The sequence below is a fragment of the Crocodylus porosus genome, unplaced genomic scaffold (genome assembly GCF_001723895.1).
Source record: "Crocodylus porosus isolate Cpor-Errol unplaced genomic scaffold, CroPor_comp1, whole genome shotgun sequence".
Classification (NCBI taxonomy): domain Eukaryota; kingdom Metazoa; phylum Chordata; order Crocodylia; family Crocodylidae; genus Crocodylus; species Crocodylus porosus.
In genome coordinates this window covers 1,352,431-1,369,662 of record NW_017728953.1, presented here as the reverse complement: position 1 = coordinate 1,369,662, position 17,232 = coordinate 1,352,431, and the positions used below count along the sequence as shown (strand labels likewise).

Genomic DNA, 17,232 nt, shown 5'->3' with positions numbered 1-17,232 from the left:
CACTGTCACAGCTCAGCGGCACTGCCCACGCCCAGGCGCGCCGAGGCCTTGGCTGCGTGGGCGAGGCAGGGAGGAGCAGGTGATGCTCCGGGCTGGTGTCTCCATGCCTGGCCCTGTGGACAGCTCTGGGAAGCCGCGGTGCATAATGAAGCCCTGAGCTTTGCTGACATCCAGGGCAAAGACTGGGCCTCTCCACTTCCAGGCCACTGTGCATGGCCCTATGTCCCTTGGGTCCCCGTGCTCATGCACCCACATCAATCAGCAAGCAGGCCCTGCTCTCCCTGCCCCCCCGCAGCCTCTCGGCTCAGCTTTGCCCTGAGAGTTTGCAAGAGTTTCTGGTTGAGTCTCATCGAAACCCCCTGCTCCGGTCCACACGCATCTGTGCCCCAACCGGTTTGGGGAACCATCTCAATTCAGTGCAGCTGTGGCCGGGCGCAGAGATACTGCATCTCTTTGTGCTGTCCTGCTCTCATGCCGTGGCAGGCACCCGGCTGGTGGGCCAGCAAAGTCACGGCCGCGTCCTGCTGCCACGGGGGCCAGGTGTCCATCTGCACGGCTCCCTCTGATCCCTTCTCCCCAGGCCGGGCTCTGAAGGGAGCAGCTAAGCAAAGCCGGGGCACAGGTGGAGGGCCTTCTCTGGCAGCCGGACTTGAGGACCCAGCTCTCTGCCCCGTGGCACCAGGCATCCAGGCTCGGCCCTGCTCCGGTGCAGAGATCAGGACACAGGGACAGAACCTGAGGACGAGTCATGAGATGGGACCCAGGAGCACAGGGTTTCCCTCCTAGCCCTGCCACCAACTGGTGTGCCTCAGTTTCCCCTCTCGAGCAGCTGTTGGAGGGAGAGCACGGCACGGGGTCGGGACCCATTTCAGCTGGGCCCAAGGGGTTGAGCGTGGCCTGGGGGAGCAGAGAGTCAGGACCTGGGGTTCGCTCCCCTGCTTGCCCCCGATGCCTGCGCTACAGCACGGCTGGGCTATAATTAGCTGCTGGGCCAGCCTGGGCAGCTCATTGAGTTTTTTCCCGTCGTGGCAGCGGATGTGGGCCAACGTTTGAGGTCTCATTGTTGATTTTTTTTCATTTCCTCTTCACAACAGCGTGGCTTCCTCCCTGCCTGCTGACGACAGGCGCAGCGGGGGCCGGCAGGCACACGGCACTGTGTTGCGCCAAGGACCCCGGCTAACGGATCCTCCTCCCGCCTACCCTGGCCACGCTGGCGCCCCACGTCCCGGTGAGTGCGGCCCCCATAAAGCCACCTGTCACGTCCGCCGTGGCACCTGCTCTGAGCGCCAGCGGGCTGAGGGAAGCGAGGGAACCTGGGGCTCGGCCTGGGGGCAAGGGGCAGACGACAGAGCCGGTGATGGATGGTGAGACAGCCCCAGGGCCCCGTCTGGGTGAGGTGGGGCGGGAGAGACCCGGAAGGGAAACTTTTGCTCCGGAGGATGAGAGGAGGCCCGGGGCCACGGCAGCCCCCCTGGTGCACCAGCCCCGCCGCGGCTTCCCGGCTGCCACAGGGTGAATCCCACCCCAGTTTCTGCCCCCAGCACAGCCACGTGGCCTCTCTCTCGGCCTGCGCCCAATGCACCCCTCTGGGAGCCAGAGCCCAGGGCGGGGGGGGGGGGGGGTGTTCTGCTCCCCCCGGCTTGGCTGGCTGGGGGATTTCCAGATGAGGTTTCCCACCCTGGATGGACCTAGTGAAACACCCCCCATGCTGGGTGACAGCCTCTGGCTCACTGTCCCTAGGGCTGGAGAGATTTGTCTTGGGACCCCCTACGTAGGCACATGGTGGGGCCGTGGCCCCAGGGCTTCCCCCGGGGGCAAGGGACGAGCTCCCGGCTGCTGCAGTGCTGGCTGGGGGGTGTCAAACTCTTCCCAGGGATGAGAGCCCCGCCAGACGTGGGCGGGAGTGAAGGAAGGACCTTGGCCAGCTCTTCAGTGTACTTCCCCTTCCTGCCTGGAGCTCGGGACCCAGCCTCCCCGTCGCCACTGCTCTGCAGAGCTCTGGAGGAGGCCGCAGCCCCCCCCAGGGCCCGGGGGTCTGGGCAGCGGGCGCATGTCCCAGCCCGGTGCCGAGGCCAGATCGGAGAGACCGGTGTCCCCTCTGGCCTTGGACCCTCCAGATTAGAGGAGCCTTTTCTGCACCGCCAGCTCGGCTCTGGCCCCAAGCACTGGCCAAACAGGCCCCCGCTGGGAGCCATGGGCTCCTGGCAGGAGGCCCTGGGGGCACCCTGCCGTGACCCCTGTGGATGGCGTCCCACTGCCCGCGCATCCCTGGCCAGGAAGGTCCCCCAGGAAGGTCTGGACTTGGCTAGGATCAGTCTAAACATGGGACAGGGCATCTCCGTGCCTGCACCTGAATCTCCAGGCTGCGTCCAAGTCTCACTGCAGTAGCCGCCACAAAGCACGGTGGGCCGAGGGCCGCACCTAGAGCCCTGAGGCTGCCAGGATGTGTGCTGAAGGCTGACGGCTGTGCTGGACTCGCTGGCTCACTGTACGCGTGGCCACAGCCATTCTCCTGTGGTCGGTGGGCTGTTTGGTGTGGGGCCAGGTGATTGCATGGGCGGGGGGAACTCAGTGTCCTCGCTTGTCAGTGGATTGTGTGTCTTTAATGGCATCGGCCAGGCATCCTGCACCCCCTCTGCCCCCCAACCTGGAGCATCCCCTGTCCTCCCTGCAGCGGGCAGTCAGAGACCCCCAGCTCCCCTCTGCCTGCCCCCGCCAGGGGCCTTTACACCAGCTGAGCTGGGAAGCAGGACAGAGGCCTCCAGCTGCTGCCACTCAGGGCTGAGATCCTCAGAGACTCCCAGCCCCGGTGCTGAGTGGATCAGGCCGGGAGCAGAAAAGGCCCTGGGGGTGACAGGGGACAAGAAGCTGAAAAGGAGCCAGCGGTGGGCCCGTGTTGCCATGAAGGCTAATGGCATCCTGGGCTGCACTGGTAGGAGCGCTGCCAGCAGATCAAGGGCAGTGATTCTTCCCTTTTATTCAGCATCGGTGAAGCCACATCTTGAGTCCTGCGTCCAGTTTTGCCCCTCCCCCCAGAAAGGATGTGGACACATTGAAGACAGTTCAGCAGAGGGCAAGGAAAATCATTCAGGGGCTGAGGCACAGGGCTTGTGAGGAGAGGCTGAGGGACCTGGGCTTATTTAGTCTGGAGAAGAGAAGACCGAGGGGGGATTTAATAGCAGCCTTTAACTCCCTGCAGGAGAGTTGCAGAGAGGATGGTGCTGGACAGTTCTTGTTGGGGGCAGAGGACAGGACAAGGAGCAATGGGCTCACATTGCAGCAAGGGAAGTTGAGGTTGGATATTAGGAAGAACTTGAGGAGGGTGGTAAAACACTTGAACAGGCTCCCCAGAAAAGTGGTCGACTCTCCATCCTTGGAGGTTTTGAAGACCCGGCTGTACAGAGCCCTGGCTGGGATGATGTAGATGGGGCTGGTCCTGCTTGGAGCAGGAGGGTGGACTTGATGTGACCTCCTGAGCTCCCTTCCCACCTTCACGTTCACCAATTCTATGATGGGACCCAGCAGCCTGGAAAAGGGGGATGTTATGTGGTCACGGGAGAGACGAACGGCATTGCTCACATTTGCCCGGCAGTAGGGCACTGGCAGCAGTTTTGGGAGCTGCAGCTGGTGCACCGGGCTGGGACTGGACCGGCCCTGCCCCAGACCCCTGGGTCCTGCAGGGATGTCACATAGCGGGAATTTCCGGGGGGCAGGGAGGCCACTGTTTTCTACTCCCTGCAGGGGTGGGCAGCCTCTCTCTGGCCTCCTGGGGGTGGGATGCACGGTGCTCCCCTCTTCCAGGGAGGTCTAGCCATAGAAGGGCCTTGGTGGTGGGCGGGGGGACTGGAGGAGCAGCTGCCCAGACCCCAGCCCCTCTCCCGGGCAGGTGGCCCGACTGCTCCATCCTGCAGCCTGGCGCCTGCCCAGCCCTGCCAATGCCCCTCCGTCCCACCCTATGTTCACCTCCTTGTGTCAGTGGGGTGACAGGGAGCACTGGGCCAGGCCCTTCCCTGCTGGGTGCCAGGATGCCTCAGAGCAGCCTTCCTCTGGACCTACATGAGCCAGGGCCTCGCAGCTCCATTGCAGGAGCTATCGGGGCCACCGCAGCACTTCCCCCTGCCCGTATCGCAGCTGCCAATGCCTTCCCCTGTGGCTCCATCCCCCCCACCCTGCATCCTTGTGGTCAGGGCAGTGGCCGGGCCAGGGTGGTGCAGGGGGCTGAGCCCAGACCTCCACAGGCTCTCCCAGGCTGTGCACCACATCCCCTGGCCTCCCCTTCCTCTGTCCTGCTGGGCTGTAGGAGAGTGCGGCTCTGTGCCCATCCCCGTGGGCAGGGACAAGAAGGGCTGGGGGGTCCTTTCCGGGTGGTTCAGCTCAAGGATCCACGAATGGGCTGGCCGCAGAGATCAACCCAAGGTGTGACAGTGTCCTGCTTCTGCTGGCGAGGTTCCTGACTCACTCTCACGTGTCAGGCCCCGAGCTCTGCCCAGCCCCAGAGCAGTGGGCAATAATGCTCTGACTGCCAGGCCGTGCTGCTCTTTGCTCCTCTGCCCCCTCAGCTCTCAGACACCACGGCCCTGGCTCTAGCCTCCTGACATGTGGCTCTTCGTCACAGGGCCCACAGCCTGAGCAATTCCTCTGGCGGGGACCAGGCAGGATCCAGGTGGCGCCCAGCTGCCTGGCAGCGAAATGTGCTCTGGTCTGAGTGTGCCCATGACCCGCACGGAGACGAGAGCCACTGCTGGCTCCTTCCTGGGCGGCTCTGGACCCCATGTGTCCCAGCCACAGGGGACGTGAGCAGGGATGTGGATGCAACCTGGAGGGGCTCACTGCTTTCTCATTCCCCTCAGGGCTTCGCCTGCACTCAGGAGCCCCCGGTGCCCACAGCCGGCTATGGAGGGCCCGTCGGTGCTGAGCCCATCCTCCTGGGAGAAACGGAGGGCCTGGGCCTCGCAGAGTCGGTGCTGGCGCACCACTGTGGTGGAGGCCGAGGCTGCGGCTGCCATGCAAGATGCCCCCGAACTGCAGCCCCCGCACCTGGACGATGTCTTCCTGGAAGGTGGGAGAGCAGCAGGGGGCATATGTGGGCACATGTGCCATGTGTTACGGTGGCTGTATGTGCACACGTGCATGGGGGTGTATGCAGATGTAACTGTGCAGCATGTGGGGGTGTGCATGTGGGTATGGTACGTGTAATTGTGGCTGCATGTGCACCTGTTCATGGGTGCACACCTGTCACTGTGCAGGTGTGCACATGCATGTGTGTATGCATGCAGTAGTGCATGTGTGCACATGTCCTTGTGCATGCATGTGGGGATGTGTATGTGTGTGTGAGTATGTGTAAATGTGCCTGCATGTGTACCTTTTCATGCGTGTGTACCTGTTATTGTGCATGTGTACACATGCATGTGTGTATGCATGCATGTGGGGACATGCGTACACAGGTGTGTATGCATGTGTGGGTGCAAGTAATTTTGCCTGCAAATGCATCTGTTCGTGTGTGTGCACCTGTCATGGTGCAGGTGTGCACATGCATGTGTGTATGCATGTATATGTGTGTGTGCGTGCAGGTGCGCACATGTCATTGTGCATCCATGTGGGGACACATGTGCACACATGTGCGTGCAGGTGTGGGTGCATGTAATTGTGCCTGCATATACATCTGTTCGTGTGTGTGCACCTATTATCTGCAAGCATGTGCAATTGTGCCTGCATGTGTGCACCTGTGTGCCCACAGGTTTTCATGCATGCATGCATGTGCTCACACATGGAATTGTGCATGTTGGTGTGTCAGTGCCTGCATGTGCTTGCATGTATGTGTGTGTCTGCTTCACCCCCCTGGGCCTTTCTCTGCCTCTGCAGGAAGCTCATCCAGCAAGATCCAGACCTGGCTTCAGGACTGTGGGTGAGTCCTGCTGCACAGCTGGCAGGTGGCAGGGAGCCACAGGTCGGGGGCCTGGCAGTCCTTTGGGGGAGACGGGGGTTTGGTACTTCCATGAGGAAGCTGGATGCCTGGGACAGAGGAACGGGCATGGCTGGGACCCTGGCTCTGACCTCCCGGGGTCTGGTGCGAATCCAGGCAGATCCCAGGAAAGAGCAGCCAGGCTGGTCGAGCCCAGCCAGGGGGTTCACGTGTAGTCCATCCCCCTTGTCTGTCAGCCCCCATCCAAAGCCCGTGGGGCTTGGGGGTCTTGCTGCATGTCTGGGCTCCTGGGGGCACACAGACAGTGGGATTACAGGAGACCATGGCCCACAGCAGGGGTGCAAGGGGCAGGGTGGAGGGTAGAGGGGCTGGTGCTGATCCTTGGGTCTTTTAGACACAGGTCATCCATGGAGAACCCTGCCGAAGAGCTCGGTGTGCCCGGCCCTTATGGTAGGTGGCTTGGGGTCTTCCCCACTCGGCTCTCTTGGGGGCACGTGAGTCTAGCCAGTCTCAGGCCTTGATTCAGACAGAGCTGAGAACTGGGGGTCCCCGACGGCCCAGTGAGGAAGGGGTCACAGCGGGAGGGGGCACATCAGCAAGGCACGCAGCCTGACTTGCAGCTTAGGTGGGACTGGGAGGGGGTCCTGGCTTCTAGCACCGGGGGGAGCCCCCAGCCCCTGGCTTGGCTCCCCACACCGACCCCATCTCTCTCTTGCAGGAGGTAGCAGCCATGTCACCAGCTTTGAAGACGACTTGACGCTGGGGGCAGAAGGTACCAGGCCTGCTCCGTCTCACACCTGCCCAGCACTGGGGTCACGGCCACACTGGGGCAGGCCCAGACCCCCCGGCACTAGGCTGCACTGCTGCATAGCAGCTTTGTGCGACCTCCGCGGCCTGATTCACAGCTGGGAGAGCGCCGGGTTTCCTGTCCAGCCGTGAGCATGCCCCGGGCACACAGGAGGAGCTGGCACCCTAGGAGCCAACTCCCTTCACACCCACTGGGTTGCAAGTGCATTTCCAAATGCTGCTTGCTACCAAGCCCCCTAGTCCTCCTGCTAACAGCTACCCTGAGGCTGCTAATTAGTCTTAATTATGATAATCAAGGCTGTATCAGCCCAATCCCACAACCCAGCCTCACTGCCCTCCCCTTTGCTTGCTCTCCCTGGGCTGGCGAGCACCTTGCAGGGACTGGCCCCTGCCCCATGCACCCCCCCGGGAGCTGCTTGCTGGGGTTTCGGGGACACGAGAACCCCTTCTTGCTCAAGGCTTCTCCATCTCTTTCCAGCTCTGCTTCTTCCGAGGAATGACAGAGCCTCTGGCCGGTGAGTGTCTGGGCCCTCCTTTCGCAGTCTGGGGTAGGAAGGGGTCAGGGCTCTCTGTGACGTGTGCCCCCTTGGCTCTCCCCTGGCAGGGCCCTGCTGGAGAACCCCTGGGCCAGGCAACACCTCCACCTTGGGCAGAGCATGGCATCCAGTGCGCTCTCCACTGGCACCAACAAGACCAGCTCCAGGTCGGGCCTCGAGGCTGGTGGCGGGGCTGTGGGGGGCATGCAGCCCCAAAGGTGCAAGGCCGGACACGGTGTGGGCTGTGGGTCCTGGCAGGCATGGCATGTGGAAGGCCAGGGACCTAGCATGCGGGGCAGGGCATGGCCTGGGCGTGGTGTGGGCACAGCGGGAGGATGGAGTGGGGTGGGCATGGTGGGAGGATGGAGGGGGCTGAGCAGAGGGGTGCGTGGCCGTGGGCACGGTCTATGGGGGTCCATAGTCCCAGCCCCTGGGTCTGCTCCCCCCCCGCAGCATCACAGAGATCCTGGAGTGGTGCCAGGAGGATGCAGAGGAGATCCTCTACAACCTGGGCTTCGTGCAGGACGAGCCGCAAGCCACAGCCCGCATCCCCGCCCGGTTCTTCGCTGCCCCCTCCCAGGCCCGGGGCATCGACTTCCAGCTCTTCCTGAAGGCCCAAGTGCAGCGCATGGAGATGGAGGATCCCTGCCTAACGCTGGCTAGTAAGTGACCCATCTGCCCGGCTGGGGGGCAAGCCGCGGCAGGAAAGCTGAGCCCTGGGTCTCAGTGGCAGTGGGGTGTGATGCCCAGGGGTGAGAACAGGCCCCTGGACTCCCATCTGTGCCTTCATGCAGCCTGGGGCAGGCCGATGCCGTGCCTCAGTTTCCCCACCTGTGGGAACCCAGGGACCCTGCACCCCTGACCTGCCTCTCCCCCTGCTCCAGGCCGGTTTCAGCAGGTGCAGGCACTGGCCGTGACCGCAGATGCCTTCTTCTGCCTCTACTCCTACGTCTCGAAGACCCCGGTGCAGAAGATCTCACCCGCCCGCCTTTTCTGGGCCTCCACGGACATCCCTGACCTGCGCGTGGTGCAGGCCAAGCCGGAGGCCCTGTCGCCTGTAGACCGGCTCAAGAAGGCCGTGTCCAAGATGTGCCTGTACACCTCGCCCAAGGCCGAGAAGTCGCCTGGCGGAGAGGCTGAGCGCCACCGCTGCAGCCTGGGCCAAGTGGTGCAGGAGGTGATGGAGAGGGCCCGGGAGAGGTGGTTTTGCTTTGACCAAGCCAACATAGAGGGCATGGAGTGGGCTGCACCCGAGGGGTCCCTGAGCAGGTGCCAGGGCCCCTGCAGGGCAGAGCCAACGGCTGGGGATATTTCACCGCCTCTCTGCCATGGAGGCGAGGCCACCCCGGCTCCTTCACCAGGGAAGAGCAGGCTCCCTGCAGTGCCGGGGCTGCACTGGGACCCCGTGGGACCAGTGGCCAGCACAGACTGGGGACGCATGGAGGAGCTGGGTGATTCAAGCTACCGGGACACCCCAGGCTACCTTGCAGGACAGAAGATCAACTTGGGCAGTGCCGCTCTATGGGCCAGCCTGGACTGCCCATTGCCTGGACTGTGCCATGAGGCCACGGATGCTGGCTGGAGGATGTGGAGGCACAGAGAAGGCCGCGGAGGGGGCATGCCGCCTGACACCTCCAGCTGGGATCACTCGGGTCTCGTGCTGGCCCTGCGGGGCCCGTCAGGAGCTGACGCCAGTGGGGGTTTCCTGAGCACAGACCGGTGCCAGATAGAGGACAAACCTTCATGGGACTCCGGGCAGCCAGTCTGTCCCCAAGCCCAGGAGGTGGCCATGCCCTCCTGGGGGGAGACTCCAGCGTCATGTGCCACAGGTGGCCATGACCTCTGGGTGCCAGAGCCATCTCTCCCGATGAAGGAGTCCTTCGAAATGGAAGAGGTGGGTAGTATCACCGGAGCCCAGGGACCTGGCACATCTCCCCCAGGCCTGAGCCGTGGTGCCTGGGTGGGAGCCACGGCCATGCCAGCTCCCAGTGGTGCCCTATCACAGGATGGATGTGGGGACAGTCCCTCCTGGCAGCCCAGAGGAGCTTCTTGGTCAGGGAGGATAGAGGGGGTGTGGGGAGAGCGGTGAGCTGGAGAGGTGCTAGGAGAGTCCCTGGCACAGGTCAGCCGAGGACGAAGGCCGTGGGATCTGGAGCGGTAAATCTCCCCGGTGTGTTAGCAGTGATTCAGGCTGAAGGGGATGAGCGATTTAAGGCTTTAAAGGCGTGGCTTCCAGTGGGGCTGGTTTCCCTCCATGGCTGGGGGGGTCTCTGGGGGCTTGAGGGTGTCTGTCCTCATAGAAGCATTTCCCAGGCAGGGCTGGGCACTGCCCACCCTGCCCTGCACACAGCCTCCCCCCGCCCCAGCGTGTACTGATACACGTGGGCACCCCCCACCAAGCCCCCTTGGATGGTACCCCCAGGCCCCTCCAGCACCAGCAGCCCTTCAGGTTGGGCCCTGCCATCGGCAGGCCCTCCTGTCGCCTATCCTGCCCCGCACCCAGCCCTGTGGCTTCTCACTTCCAGGTGCCGAGTGAGAGTGAGGACGAGGAAGACGCGCCCGCGGCGGAGGCCAACCCTTCTGCTCTGGCCCTCGCCGAGCCTCGGAGACGTAAGTGGGCAGGAAGCCCCAGTGCTGGATGGCAGCCTTGCTTGGCATGGGGTTTGCCTGCAGGGTAGGACTGGGGGTCCCACCCCGAGGCTGCTGGGCCTAGACACTCCCCATCTCCCCACCCCCTAGGAACTGAAGATCTTGCTCCTGGGATGTCCAGGCAGGGTCGTCCCCCTCCTCCCCCACCACCCCCTGCTGCAAGGAGCAAGGCTCACAGAGATATAGGACTTATTCAGACCAGGGCTCACACCCTGTGTCCAGCTCCGTGGGGCCTGAAAGCACATAGCATGGCCCACCCCGTCCGATGCCAGGGGGCAGAGCCAGGCGAGAGGTGCTCGGTGCCAGCACGTATCTCTTTGCTCCAGGTCTGATGCTGCACGCCACCAGCTCCCGCTCCGACAGCAGTGGCTTCGTGGAGGAGCCGGCGCCCAGCTCACGGATCCCCCCCTTCCCCCGGGGCAGGCGGTGTAGGGGCAGGACCCCCAACTGAGAGCCGCACGCTCCACCTGTCCAGCAGGTCCCCTTTGTTTCTGGCCACGAGCTCTAGCTGCCAGCTCCAGTGTATCCCCTGCTGGCTCCCACACCAGGATACACAGAGGTCCCTGCCCCAGGTCTGTGTCCCCCAGGGGACAGTCGCGGTGGCACTAGCACTTTGGAAAGCACAACACTAGGCTGGCTGGAGCCCCGCCTGGGCCCAGCCCCTGCACACTGTAAATAAAAGCACTGGAGAGAGGAGAATTGGGGCACGCCTGCAGTCACGTGTGGCATAGGGGTGGCATTCGCCAGGCCGGGAGGGGTGGGTACCAAGCTACATCTTGCCAGCTGGCAGCACCACCCCACTGAGCTGCCTGGGGCAGGCGGCAGCCCCCAGGTCCCGTGCAGGGACTCTTGGCTTGAGAACCGGGACGCCTGGGTCCTCTTCCTAGCCCCTGCTGGGTGGCCAAAAGCATGCCAGACCCTGCTCCTTCTCAGTGGGGAAACTGAGGCACCAGGCTGGAATAACCAGTGCTGAGTTTCTTTGGGCAGCAGAAGGTGCCAGGGTGCCCACAGGCCACCCAATGACCCCTGGCCCCCGGCCAGGGAAACCACGGACACGCAGACACCATTTACTTCAGGCTATATTGGCAGGGCTGCATGTTGGCATGGGGCGGTCATGGGGGCTGCTGGGGCTGACGGATCCCACGCCGGGCTTCGGCTTCTTAGCACCCAGGCCCCGGGACTGGTCGGGGGGAAGTACATGCCTTGCTTCAGCCTGGGGGACCTGAATGCTCCCTGCCGGGGCACCGTGTGGTCCGTTGACCTGTCTGTCCATCCATGCGGCGCTCTGATGGCACCGGTTGCCCTGTGGCCCCTCGTGAACCCAGCGTGGCTGGATCAGGCCCGTGATTCCAGCCCTGAGGGAACAGCCCATGCCCATGAGGTGCTTTCCTCCACCCCCATTGCCCCACCCAGTATCCCCCTCCTCCAGGGTGCAATGGGCCCAACTCACACCCAGCCGCCAGGCTGCAGGCAGCTCCCAGCAGTGCCAGGAGGACCCAGGGCTTCGTTATGGGGAGAGGAGACAGGACCGAGCCGTGGCCTGAAGGGCCTGGGGTGACCTGGGCTGCGCTCGCTGCCTTATGTAGGCACCATTGGGTGGGAGGAGCTGCCCAGGGTACTAACGACCACGCTAATGAAGGAGGAAACTTCTGATGGGTAAACAGCCCTTAGGACAGGCATGGGGAGCAGTACCTTCCTGGGACCTGGGCCAGTGAACATTAGCCACCCCAAAACACCCCGTGGGAACCCTGTGTCTGCACAGCCAAGGTGGGCCAGAGCCCATCACCCTGCTCAGGCCAAACCTGCTGTGAGCTGTGCAGGCCCGGCCAGACCCCAGCTCTCCACGGCCCTAGCACAAGAGGCCAGCGGGATGCCCCCGGCTAGCAGAGCTGCAGTCAGGCCTCGTGGAGCAGTTAGTGCTTGTGTCTGTCCTTGCCCGGGGGTCCTGTGTTTTAGTGCCCAAGGAGACATCTGACTGCTGCTGAAGCAGGGTCCCCCGGGGCACTTCCACCCACCCCCGGAGAAGCTGAGCACCGGCGCTCTCGGGTCTCCCCGTTCCTGCCGGTCTTGTCCCCACAAATCCTTCTTGTGGCTTCTCCGCACACTCCCGTGTTTCTCCAGTGCTGCGGTCGGCCCCAGACTGGGGGTGCCGGGGGCCCAGGCCCAGCCCCTGGACGCGCAGCACAGCCTGCCCAGGGCAGGGTTTGATGCACTTGAGTTGCGTGGGCACCTCTGCCCAGGCTGAGCTCTACCTGCCAGGTTTGGCATAGGGAGCACGCATCCTGGAGGCCAAGAGCTTTGCAACCCTGGAGCTGGAGCAGGGGATTAGCTGGGGGAGGGCAATGTTTGCAGCTCAGGGGAGGGGGCGGCTGGGATAAGCCCAAATCCCAAACACTTTCCTGGACTTGGAGCAAGCCAAGAACCGCGCTGCCTCTGGGCCTGGACCCGAGCTGGCGCTGGTCCCCCCAGTAACTGCCATGGGTGTGGGGGGTGCTTGCTTACAGACCTGCTCCAGGCACCAACTGAATCTGGGTAAATACTGTGATCCTATGAGAAACCCCAGCACCTCCGCCCCTGCCCTGCAAACACCCCCTCCCCTGCTAATCCCTGCCTCTGGCTCCATGTGTGGCATCAGGCAGAGCTCGATCTGGGCCGCGGGTGGGCCGGCCCCGGCCCTGGGGGGGTTTGCCCCCTGCACACAGCAGCTCTGTGCGTCCAGAGAACCAGACACCTCCTGCACGGCGACTAGCAGGGCTGCTCTGCTCCCAGGGGACACGCACGTGACGTGCTGGGCTCTCAGACTGATCCCAGGACCCCCAGAGTCTGTGGCAGCGGGTCCTGTCACCTGGTCCCTGCCAGCTCACCAGCTGGGGCTGCCCTGGGACCAAGCAGGTCTACGTTGTCCCCAGGCTGGGTGCTGAGCTGCATCCAGTGCTCTGGCTTGATCCAAATTCACTGGAGCAGGTGAACCCTAGCGCTGCCTCTCTCCTATCCATGACCCTGTCTTAAGCTGCTCGCACCAGACTTTAACCCTCCTTAGCCAGGCCAAGCACCTGCCTCGGGTGGGGTTTTTCATTCTTGCTCTGTTCAATCCCAGCCTGAGCAGTCCAGGCCTGCTGGGGGGGGGACGAACTTAGGAAGGATGTTGCCTGGCCCTTGTTGGAGAAACCCAGCTGTGGGCATTGAATTTAGTGCTTCAAAGGAGAGAGGGAAGGGAGGCAGGCTGGCTGCAGGAGCAGTTTACAGGTAGGGGGACAAAGTGACCCCAGCAAGCTTGCCCTGTTGCTGTGATGGGGCCAGCCCCAAAGAGCCTTTCTGGCTGCCCAGAGAAGGGCAAAGGGGTTTCGAGGCTGGCTGATTATCTGCTTGGGGTACAAAGACCATGCTCCTTTCTTTGAAGGGCTTGCTGAGGAGCTCTGTAAGCTAAGCCTCCTGCTTACAGCTGTGTTGCTTTTCGTATGATAAAAAACTCCCGGCAGCTTGTCCTGTAGCGCCCTCGTGCCTACAGCTGCTTGACGGCTCGTGCACGTGGGGCTGGGGGAGGTTATAACCAGAAAGTGCTTTTTGCTGATCCATGAAAGTTAACCCAGGTCTGCATGTGGTCCCTGGAGGTCGTCCCCATGCAGAGGATGCTCTAGCCTGGGCCTGGGCAGGGCTACGCCCGCAGTCCTGGCTGGTGCTGGTCAGGCCAGGTGTGGATGGGCATGGAGCCAGGGACAGGGCATGGCAACTGGGTGGGGGAAAAGAGAGCCGAGGGGGGAGACTGAGCTGTGGCATGAAGAGACTGAGAGCGAGAAGCAGCAGAAAGCGGCAGGGGAGACATTTAAGCTTGGGGCTCAGCCAGAGACCCTTAATCCTGCTGGGGTAGGAGAGGAATTGCCTGGTGCCCAGGACCTGGACCTGGGCATGAGCCCGGCTGGGGGACTCTCCTTCAGCAGCAAGCACAGACTCCAGTTCAACTGTGGCATTAAACAGCAGCCTGGACCCAGGCGGCCGTGCTCAGACTGTTACTAGATCCATGTCGTGTGCAGTTCTTGGCTGGCTCTTGGCATTTGGGATCTGGGCACCCCCCCGGCCCCTACCACTGGAACAAGCAGGATGGGATAAGCTTTGGTAGGGGCCAATGGGGAAGGTCCCCATGGCCTCTGTGTGTGCCAGGGAGGCTGGAGCGAAGCCTGGGCCTTGCATGGGGTGTCTGGGGGCCTGGGCACGGAGACAAAGGGACCCAAGGACATCCAGATCCCTGGGGCAGGGGGCCAGCACAGCTAATCGAGTCTAACCGTCACTTCCTCCTGCAAGTCCTGGGGGCTGTTTACCCATCAGGTGTTTCCTCCTTCGTTAGCCCGGTGGTTAGTGCCCCGGAGCCCTCCCTGCTCCTCCCATTGGTGCCTGGCACCTATATAGCAGCCTGAGCCCTGCACACCTCGGCTGGACAAGACTTCCTAAGTCTCTGTCCTGTCTCCTCTCACCATGATGAAGCCCTGGGTTTTCCTGGCGCTGGCGAGCGTCACCTGCAGCCTGGTGGCTGGACGTGAGTAGGGACCATTGCCCTGCCGGGTGGAGGGTAATATGGGGCAGGGAGCAGGGTCTGGGGGACATGGCAGCAGGAGGGCCCCTGTGGCTGACCCTCGCACTAGTGAACTCCCACTCCTTTTTCCCTGCCTTGCATGGGGGTAGGGGGGATCTCAGCTTGCACCCCGTAGCACCGTGCCCAGAGAAGGGGCTCCCAGCATGAACACATCTTTCCCTTCCCGTTGCAGAAACAGCTCTGATCCCGGAAACCTCTGACAGCCCCTGTAAGTACCCACGGGCACAGGATCCCGTCGTGCCGGTATTCAGCTCTTCCTGATAATGAGGCAGCAGAGATGGGATCCTCCCAAGGCCGGGGGAGAGATTGAGGCCACTCTGCTCAGGCCCCAGTCTGAGTCCTGCCGAAACCTAGAGCAGGGACCCCTCCCCAGGCCTCCCTGGTGAGGGCTGTGGCTGCCAGGGCCCACCCCGCAGCTGGGGATCATCTCTGGCATGCTGATCCCCCCGGGAGGGCACCGGCCACCCCAGGGGAATCCAGAGCATGCTTTGCTGGCCTCACTGCATCTCTGGGGGGATCAGGGAGCACTGGGTGGGGGAAAGGGGTATCTCCATACGGCGTATCTCCACCCTGATACTGGGGCTGGCTCTGGTAGGGGGCATGACATGTGTGATAGAAGTGCTGGCACACACCATGTGTAAGTGTCCCTGGGTCCGGCTGGGGCTGGGGAATCCAGCCGCCCTGCACCACATCTCTCTCCTCTGTTCCAGCTGCAGATACCGCTACCACTGACCCTACCACTACCACTGCCCCTACCACTACCACTGCCACTACCACCATGCCTCCCACCGGCACTGGTGAGTCTGGGAGTCCCGGGTGCAAGTCCTGGGGGCCGTGGTCTCCCCTGCGTCCAGGTGCCTTTAAGCGGCCGCACATGCAAACAGTTTCCATTCTCTCTCGTTTCAGCTGCCCCGGCCTCGACACTGCCCACCAGCACCGGGTGCGTCCCGTGGACCCCATGCCCTGGCAAGCCCATGCCCAGTGTGGCGAAGGTCTGGAAGGCGTGGGAGCTCTGGCAGTTGTGCTGTATCAGGTGTGTCAGGCACCAAACCTTCCCTGGCTGCCGGCGACCCGGGCCACGGTTCCCGTAAGTGTCTCGGAGGGAGATTTCCCTGAGCCCCAGGCCCAGCCTCAGACCCGCCGAGCTAGCATGCCAATAATGCTCGTGGCACGTGGCCGTGGCCCGGCTGTGTTTGTCCCCTGGTGCCTCTGGGGTCTGGGCCCATCCAAGAGTCCCATGGAAAATCCCATCTTCCTCTTCTTTTGCAGCTACAACTGCTCCAGCCCTGTCACCTCTCAGCTCAGGTGAGTCTGGGTGCCAGTGTGTGCATGTCCAAGGTCCCCCGGGGGTGCCACGGGATGAGCCTCATCCATGCCCAGGGCAGGGTGGGGAGTCCAGGGAGCAGTGCCCCTGGAAGACCTGCATTTCCCAGGGTTTCTGCTGCATGGTGCTGCTCCCCACCCCCAGCCTGGGGGTAACCCCTGTCTGCCTGCAGACCCTGGCCTCACTCAGGATAGACCCTCTCCAGGGGTCTTAGCGCCATGGCTGCCCCAGCCCATCCCCAGGGGTTGGTACCAGCTGTGGATTCTTAATTCAAATGAAGCTATCCCTGAGGCCAAGCTCAGCTCGGGGAGACCGAAGCTGCCTTTGGGGCCCTAATGGCATGCCAGACAAGTGCTGTTGCCTTTGTCTGGGGGTGGGAAGGGGGTCTCAGGCTGGGAGGAGCAGCAGGAGCCAGGGGCTGTGCTGTTACCTCGGTGCTCATGTCTCCTGCAGCCTCACAAAGAGACTGGGGTTTTCTCCATCGCATTCTTGGATGAAGAGATGGTGAGCACTGAGGGGCAGGCATGGGGACCGGGGCTGGGGGGAGTGGGCATGAGGGAGGGAGAGGGTGGAGAGATGGGATTGAGGGGCCTCTCAGGACTGGTGTTAATCCATCCGTGCTGGCCATGGGGCAGCAGGGCCCACAGTGCTCGGGGCCGTTGGGGCACAGCATGGCTGCACGGGGTGACCCCTCACCATGCACAGAGCAGAGCCAGGCCCTGGGGGAAACAGGATTGGATCCATTCTTGGAGAAAGCTATTGAGCACAGGAGCGAGGGGCACGGCCTCTGGATCACAACGTCCTGGACCCTCGATGCTGGAGGCTGCAAGAGAGCGAGGAACGGGGGGAAACACCCTGCTCAGCCCCTGTCACTCTCCCTTCCAGCCTCCACTCTCTGCCCCTGTGTGACATGGGAGATGGGGCAAGCTGGACCTAAGCTCTGGCAAGCCTTATGACTCGCCATGGTGACCTTTTCCCGGGCATCCCCATGGAGGTGGGACAAAGAGGGTCCCCGCATCTCCCCAGCCCCAGCTCATGGCTTCTGTTCCCATCACTTCCCAGGTGCGCAAGGAGGTGCCAGCCCTTTCATGGGTGATCGCGGCCCAGGCAGCCCCAGTGCTGAGGAGCCGGTGCCCTGCACGGGACCCCTCCACTGCCACAGCTCCGTGCTGAGATCCAGCTTCTGTCAACCCCGCTAATAAAGCCCCAAGCATCCAGCACCCGTGTGTCCTCCCTGGTGCGCAACCTCCCCAGGGCTGCCTTAAGGGCACCCTCAATGATCCCATGGTCCTCAGGGGCCAGGAGAAGCCCCACCAGGGCAGGGGTGTGGTGGGTGGGAACAGTACCCCAGGGGAGTGCCTCCCCCTCCTAGCCCCTGCTCTGGTCTCAGAGCACTTGCTATTTG

General features: G+C 63.0%; 1 protein-coding gene across 2 annotated transcripts; it reads left to right on the top strand.

Moving 5' to 3' along the window:
• Positions 1-1,103: 1,103 nt before the first annotated feature.
• On the top strand, positions 1,104-15,267 carry TESPA1 (thymocyte expressed, positive selection associated 1). 2 transcript variants are annotated; one of them, XR_002104939.1, is made up of 13 exons: positions 1,104-1,228; positions 4,851-5,059; positions 5,863-5,905; positions 6,318-6,373; positions 6,642-6,695; positions 7,209-7,245; positions 7,335-7,433; positions 7,720-7,928; positions 8,151-9,160; positions 9,792-9,876; positions 10,242-10,487; positions 14,676-14,711; positions 15,214-15,267. XR_002104939.1 is itself a non-coding variant. In XM_019556495.1 (11 exons), exons 2-11 carry the CDS (start codon positions 4,894-4,896, stop codon positions 10,364-10,366), a joined length of 1,884 nt encoding a protein of 627 aa, XP_019412040.1. In that variant the 5' UTR covers positions 1,104-1,228; positions 4,851-4,893; the 3' UTR covers positions 10,367-10,638. The 2 variants fall into 2 exon arrangements, 1 of the variants encoding a protein (XP_019412040.1); XM_019556495.1 differs by lacking the exons at positions 14,676-14,711; positions 15,214-15,267 and having other exon boundaries at positions 10,242-10,638.
• The last annotated feature ends 1,965 nt before the right edge of the window (positions 15,268-17,232 follow it).